This window comes from Hordeum vulgare, chromosome 1H (genome assembly GCF_904849725.1).
Source record: "Hordeum vulgare subsp. vulgare chromosome 1H, MorexV3_pseudomolecules_assembly, whole genome shotgun sequence".
In the NCBI taxonomy this organism is placed as follows: domain Eukaryota; kingdom Viridiplantae; phylum Streptophyta; class Magnoliopsida; order Poales; family Poaceae; genus Hordeum; species Hordeum vulgare.
Genome location: NC_058518.1, coordinates 259135084 through 259143095, shown reverse-complemented (window position 1 = coordinate 259143095; position 8012 = coordinate 259135084). Strand labels below are relative to the sequence as shown.

The window sequence follows — 8012 nt, the reverse complement described above, 5'->3', positions numbered from 1 at the left end:
CCATCCACCATGGCGTCATGCTCGGGATCCTCGAGCCAAGGAGAAGGTATAACCCATCTCGTACTCCCTACTATCGTATATCTTCAACCCATCCGATCCAGAGGATCTATCAATAAGACCTTTTAGAGATTTCACTATGAAGTACATACATATGTATGTAGTCATATTTTAGGATGTAGATTCACTCATTTTGCTCTGTATCTAGTCTATAGTAAAATATCTAAATGTCTTATATTTAGGAACGGAGGGAGTATGATTTTGTGGTTTACTTCATATTAACAATCCATTTGGTTAACATCTTGCCATTTCACATGGTATAGGAGTGGGGGAAACGATTTGCAAAATATGAGCAAGAAGGGTTGTCGAATGAAACCAAACAAGTAGTTTCTCGACTTACTAAACGAGGTCCTTTGACTTTGACCCCTAGTGAATGCAGACATGAAAGGAATCTGGTATGATCAGATAAGATATAAGGGAAGCCTGAAAGTTTCTGATTCTTGACATGAGCTATATTTTTTTCTCAAAACAGCATGCAGATAATATCCGAATAGATGTTCTGGATTAGAAAGAACAATTAATGTTTGAACTTCAATGGAAGTTCAGACTTTGTGCATTAGCATTTTCTTCGGATTGTGATACTGTAAACTCAGTTGCTTTTTTTATAAAATGGTTAAACAAGAAAATGATGGGTTGTTTTGTGAAAGAATTTTCGGACATATAAAATGCAGGATTTACGCTTGTGGACATTCTCGAGTAAGGAGAGTTGAAAATGAAGACAAAACATTTTGCCAAAAATGTGGGATGTGTTGCATTTTACGTACAATGTGCATCTACGGGTGACTCAGTTAACTCCCTAAAAGAAAAGAAAATGAACCAATAGTTGCATACATTGCTAACTTGGAAACTATAATTGTTCCCAAATGGTGAAGTGCCTTAGCTCTTGCCCATTCTTAACAAACAACATGTACATTACTCAACTAGTGGCATGTCGTGTACTACGCAATTGTTTTGTACTGAAGGTATAAGGCCATAAGAACATCAGTGCAGCATATGAAGAATCATTGGGGCAATAAAAACAACAACGCTTTTCAAAAATAAGAACACCGAGAACAATTGATGGCTTCCATTTGTAAGCTACATTATCAAACAAGATCAGCAAAAAAGCACACCAAGAATTGGGGGACAACAATGCGAAAGCCACCTTGTTTTTCACAAACAAATTAGTCGTATATACTCAAGATTGATGACATCTAAATCCTTTTGGGAGGTTTATGATGCCCGTTGCCTGCTGATTTTGAGGACTTGTCGAGCAGCAACATCAACCCGACATTGTTACCACATTGGCCAATAGGGTACCTATAATGAAATTGATGAAAACACCAAGGTAAATAATTTTCATTTTGCAGGGTACACCAAAGCTAAATCAAGATGCCAATGCGATGATTATAAGAAGGGTTTCACCCACTTGATACGAGATGACTTCCTTCGCCATAAGACGATAGATGCGACCCACTGCAAGGAGATCAAAAACAAGGTAATTATGAGAGTGGTTATTTTGCACCCGGACTCATCTACACCCGGGTGTGAACAATAAATTCAAGAAAAATAGTAAAAACAGATATATTTTTTGAAAATTTTAGGCATCCAATATGCTCATGTGCGGAATGTTCATGCAAATTTTCGTGCTGGTTGGACATATGAGGAGTTCGTGCGAAAACACAATTTTTGGTTATGTGAGAAACTTTGGAAAATAATACTATGAGAGCCGGATTTTTTGTACGAGCTACTCAGATGTCCAAATACAATGAAAATTTGCACGCACCTTGTGCACATGAGCACATTTGATGCTTAATTTCTTTAGTTATTATTTTTAAATATTTTTTGAATTTACTGTTCATCGAGTGGATGAGTCTAGGCACCATTTTGAATTACCGAGTAATTATATTTTATTTACAAATATATCGATGCTATACTTCTCAAAGCAGCCATGTTTAATCATACACTATGGTAGAATGGAGAGCCAATCTAGAACTAGTATCCTTCAATTATGATAAATTGATTCCAACTTATAGCAAACCTTGTATTCTTTACTTCTTAGAACTTTTAGGGGCATTTGTGAGCATTAGAGCCTTAAGCATGTAATCCAATGCTAAATTTTCTAGTTATTTACTACCCATGTTAAGACTAGTTCTCATTCGATACATTACTTGGAAAGAGGAACATGTTGGTAATATAGTAGATCAAAGTCACAAAGACAACAAAGCTATAGCTAAAGCAATAATGGAACTAAACTTGTGAAATTAAAAAATTTATGTAAGCTATGGATCAGCAATATCCATAAACATACAAGTGGTATCAGTTGTACGGATGTATTCCAATATTAGATAATTTAAATCATAGAGCCAATGTAATTGCACTCCCTAATTCTAGTAATATTGAAGCATGGTATTTTTACGGAACAAAACATACACATGTTTTTGGAAGATGGTTCCACGCGTATGAATAGTAAAATCAGAAAAAAAAAGATACTTGGAAAATGAATAAACTCTATTTTTTAATAACACACATGGTATAGTGTTCTACTCGTGCATGGAATTTCACGAAGAAACGACAATCTTGATATTCTAGGCAAAAAAGTTAGAATAAGTGCTATGAAAAAGACATTGTGTGAAGTAATTTTGAGATCCGGTTATGTTTTCTTTTGTAAGAATATCATGTGTCATTTCTTGGCAAAACACGAATGTGAGCAGACTAGTCGACAAGCTTGATACACAAAATTTTAAAATATTTGATTTTTGTTTTGTTTACTGTAATGAGAGCCCATGCACCCCTGTTCACCTTTGTATTCTCCAGAACAAAATAGTTAAATCGAACAAGCAACATGGATGCAAGGTCAAACTAGCAATGTCCTCACATTATAACAAAACTAATGACAGATTAATGTTGATGAAATATTGATGCACATGTAAAACATAACTTAATCACTGCCATCATGCTTCAACATGATTCATAAACTAATTAATATAACGCTGCCAATCAGACTTACTAATGGGGTATAAAAAAATAGCAGCCTAGAAATTCTCAGGGAATAACAACCTTCAGATCAAGGGTGCGATTTGCATCAAATCCAAGGAATACAAAAATATTAATGGATGATCATATTACTCGTCACACACTTCATTCATTAAAACAACATAAAGTTGCAGATCCCCCACCGTCTCCTCTGCCACCCACAAGGACGATTACCATAGCGTCATATTTCCCCTCCCTTCATTAGCGAGCCTGCATATTCTTGGCCCCTTTGTCCACCCCTCCCAACACAGGCAGGGGGGGTGCTGACTTCAACTCTGACGTGTAGATATGGTCACATCAAGGTCAATGTAAATACTCTGACGTGGAGTATGGTCACATCAAGGAGCCCACTGCGGTAACGTAGCCCTATGGGGATGACGGTTTGGCAATGCACAAGGGTCTCGAAGAGTCAACTTTATACGATCTTCTTCCTTCAGAGTCCATTATGCAAAACATTAATACACATGTCTCACACTGTTGTGGTATCGTCGGGAGAGTGATCGTGTGTGTTTTGTGTAAGCCTTGTTGTTTAATGGGACATGTGGCTATTATTCTAGTACAAAGGTAAAATGGCGTTAACACCTAAAAGGCTAAAACATGATGAATGCGTATAACTTAACCATACTTCATTTACTGAAATATAGTCTGAAGTCACAAATGATTATTCCTCGTAAGTAATATTAGATCCTCACGGTATCGCGTTATAATGGTATCATGCATCACCACCTATGAAAAATTGAAGTGACACGATAAGATCATCCACAATCTGTTGATTTGCTGCCTCTAAGGCCTTAGAGACTCGCGCTATACACTGCATGCGTGAGGCTTTAAGCAAAAAATGCTAGCATCAACGCTTAGCTTAGAGGCTGCCTCCAACGTTTTGGTTTGAATAAAATAATATGCTTGGTCCACTTGTCATTGGAGGAAATAGTACCGGCCATGCACAGGAGACGTGAAGGACTTGATTGGGGAAATAGTTGTTTATAAAACACGGGTCCACCTTAGAGGCTTGAAGCCATTTGCCATACACTACGACAGTTTTGCAATAGCTTAGAGGCTAGACGTGGGTCCACCTTGAGGCAAGCCCGCCTCCGAACGTTGTGGGTGCCCTAATAGTACTAGTCTATGATAGTATGCAATGACAAGATAGTATACTACGAAAATGGTATCATGTTCTATGAGTTTGTATACTACTCACTCTCAAGGTCGGGTATAAATGCGCAAGCAGGATTTCACGACCAGCAACCTCAGTAAATAATCTGAGTTATACACACTATTTGGTAACCCATGTGTAGAGAATTGGGAGTTTACATGAGGGAGTTTGCGGGGAATTGCGCGTGCAAAATAGTTTTTTTATTTCCATTCTCATTTTTTTGTTTAGCACATTATAAGGATAAGTAAGAGCATCTTCAACAGGCGGGGCGAATTAGATGCGCGCGGGAGAAAATACCCTTTTTGCGTGCGGGGGGTTGACATGCTCCAGCAAGCGCGGGAAAAACTGATGCGCAAAAAGTAACGGCGCGCGTGCGTGAAAAAGGAGCAACGTGCGCGACAGCTTTGGCGCACGACGTCCAGCACGCCCTGTAAGAACCACAAGCGCTCGCCCGCAAATCTCCACTCCTAGCGTCTGCGACTTCGCCTCCGCCGCGCCACCGCCTCCACTTTCCTCGTGTTCGGCGACCTTCTCCCTCGCCCCCGCCGCCCTTCTTCCTCGTCGCCAATATACCATCGCGCCCCCGGAGCAGCTCCGGCTACCGCGGCGTCCGCGCCCACCCCTTCGGCGTGTTTTACGTAGATATAACGCTCCAGTGATGCACGCCTCGGGCTCGGGACGTTTGAGACCGCCCAAGCAACCACCCGGGCGCACGACACGACTGCGTGACGGCTCGCCGGGTCACGGTCACACATTAATTTTTTGGAAGTCCGGCCGCATGAGGAGACGCAGGCATGTGGGCCTCCCCTGCGGCTAATCATCGCGAAGGACCGCCGCATACAGCAGAGGCGGGAGCGCCGCCTCCTCATCGCCGAGACGGACGAGCAAGCCATGAAGGTGTGGCGCTAGCGCTTCCCACATGATGTTATCGACGAGCGTGAGTTCTGGGCGCGGTAGAGGGCGATGTGTGCCGCGGAGCAGACGAACATGCATGAGCGAAAGCATGCAGCGGTAGCATAGTGCAAACTGGGGCAGGCGTCGACATGAAGCGATAATGACGATCGCTCGGATGGCGCCTTCCTCACGTCGGACAACACCACCGAGGAGAGTGAGGATGAGTAGTTTTCTAGTATTTATCTATCTAGTTTAGCTATCTAGGTTCATGTCGTTTGGACTTGAACTATGTTTATGAACAATGCTATCACTATTATTGTTGATTTATTTTTGTGTTTTTTATTTTTTGATGATTCAAAAAATGAGAAATGTTGTTTGTGCTAGGCGCGGTTGCTTTAAATTTAACGCGTCTATTCGAGCTCTATCGCCGTATCCTTTTTCCTAGCGCCTGTTGGAGCAGGCGCCATGTCGCGCGTTAAAAAATCATATTTTAAAGCTGTAAAAAAACTTTTAGGGCGCCGCTCCGTTGTGTGTCCATTAAAGTTGCTCTAATGACACAACAATTATTCAATCTTCAAGATACAAAAGTATGAAAATGTAGCAATAATAACTCGTGGGTTCAATTCTTTATTGTTATCTAGTATGGCAAACAATATTCTGCACTCATTTTCTACAAACACTACAAAACTGATGTAAGGTTTTTAGGCATGGCAAATATGACTTTTTCATGGCAATTTATATTGGGTGCAATGATGGCTAATTCAGTTTGCAAGCACGATAATTTTTGATAAAAAATAAAATGAATTACGATGGATTTGTCATGCTTGTGATCAATTAAACTTGTCATCATCGAAAAAGATAATTCATCATAAAAAATCGTTCGATTTGCCGTAGAAAAATTAGTGGAGTGCTTTCCTATCCGATAAACTATTCACATTCACAAAGTAATTCATGTTTGAATTGGCGGCGATGTATGCAGAAAAAGCCCCGAGTGCTCTTAGCATAGGATCTACAGTAGGAGATTATATTACCTTGACTACAGTAGCAAAGAATGACGTCCTCGTGGGCTGGCTCTTGAGCACCATCCTGTGCATGACCATCGGTCGCTGCGGCCGTGGTACAGTGACGGTCACGGCCGGGGGCGCTGCCCCCTTGTAGTAATGATGTCCCACGGTCACCGCCGGCAAAGCTGGCGGAGCGTCCTTGCACAGCTGTTGCGCGATCTCCTTGAGCAGCACGACCTGCGCTTTCTCGGCGCCCATGGAGATGATGGCCTGGCGCATGGTCTCTCGGTCGGCCTCCAGCGCCTGGAGGCGTGCGCTGAGCCGACGCATCTCCTCGTCTTCCGCCCACGGTCCGCCGGCGCAGCATTCGCTCCCGGCCGGCGTGCCGCCACAGATGGAGCCCTCTGGCACGACCAGCGGAACACCGCGGCCGTGGATGGCATCCACGGTGTACACCCGATCGCTGGCGCCGCAGTCGTCGTCCGGGAAGTATTCGCCGTCGCCGAAGTCGAGGCTATCAGTGTCGGAGAATGGACGCGGGTTGCGGGGGAAGGCGGAGCCCGGCGCGACGCGGATGATGGGCGTAGTGGTGGTCGTGGGCGGTGCGCGGTGCTCAAGCATTTGGACGCGTTGGGAGAGGCGTGCGAGATGGTCGCGCGGGGTCTGCATGTCGAGCACGTCCGCCTCCGACGCGGTCGGCGGGTGGTCATTAAAGCGGCCACTAAAGCACCGCAACGGTGGGTAATAGCCGCCGGCCCCAACCGTCGATGGCGTGGACGGGTGGCGCGGCGTGGAGGAAACTCGCGGCGAGGAATGTAACGATGCAGCGTTGGCGACGCTGAGGCGGGACAGAGACTGGAGGCCGCGCACCGAGGCGTCGCGCTTGGCGATGGTCTCCTCGAGGGCGGCGAGCTCCGCGGCGTCGTGGGACATCTTCTCCTCTGCGTAGCGCCGGAACTGGCGCGCCTCCATCATGGCCTCAGCCTTCTCCCGCTGCAGGCGAAGGATCATGGTCATGGCCTCGCTCGCGGCGCCGGCCGCCGCACCCCGCTCCGCATCCAGCTCGGCCTGCAGATCCGCCAGTGCCGCCTGCTGCCGCGCCAGAGCCTCCCGCAGAGCCGCCGCCTCGTCCCCTATCTCCACCCGCACCACCGCGGGCGGCGCCTCGGGTGGCGAATTCCTCTTCAGCGTTGGCCTCGTAGCCGCCAATGGCGGAGACGATGGGCGAGAGGGAGAGGTGGTGCTGCCGGTGGGGTGGCCGCAGAGTGGGCAGAGGTTGGGAGGGGGCCCGCCGGCGTCGGCCATGGCGTGCATCCGGGGAGCCGGGAGGAGGCGGGCGGGCGCACGCGCGCGCGCGCGGGGAGACGGAAATTTGGCAGGAGGGGGAGAGGAAAAGCGGGAGGGGTGCCTTTCCGGTTCCCGTCGGTCGTTGGCCGGTGTCTCCATCTTTCCATTTTTAGCATGCTGTTTTTTTGGGTTTCTTTGGGCTGAAGTTGAACTGGATGGTCAAAAGGGAAAGCAAAGACAGATAAGGGCTTCTCCAACGCCGCGCATCAACCCGCATGTAAACAACCGGACAGCACATGTTGTGCATCAAATGTCCGTGAACTGGTTCGGGATTCCGAAATCCCATAATCCAGAATCAAAGCTAGGGGAGGTTTGCGGTTGTCCACACATCCGCAGTGCAGGCGCTCGACATCTCTGATCCATCCAAAACCGAGAAGGTTACGTGAAAAGTCTGTCCTTTCCCGCGGTCTGCCTTGATCACCACCATCTTGTCCGACAGCTCCTGCCCGTCAGGCCGGTTGGCGACGGCCGATCACCTATTACCTTGTACTCCCTCCGTTCCTAAATACTCCCTATTACCGAAATAGTTGTTGCTGGACGTT

At 46.0% G+C, this 8012-nt stretch overlaps 1 protein-coding gene across 1 annotated transcript; it reads right to left on the bottom strand.

Moving 5' to 3' along the window:
• Positions 1-1175: 1175 nt before the first annotated feature.
• On the bottom strand, positions 1176-7537 carry LOC123409315 (myosin-binding protein 7-like). The gene is made up of 3 exons (XM_045102255.1): positions 6151-7537; positions 1466-1512; positions 1176-1356 (listed from the first exon to the last, which is right to left on the bottom strand). Exons 1-3 carry the CDS (start codon positions 7435-7437, stop codon positions 1251-1253), a joined length of 1440 nt encoding a protein of 479 aa, XP_044958190.1. The 5' UTR covers positions 7438-7537; the 3' UTR covers positions 1176-1250.
• Positions 7538-8012: the final 475 nt, after the last annotated feature.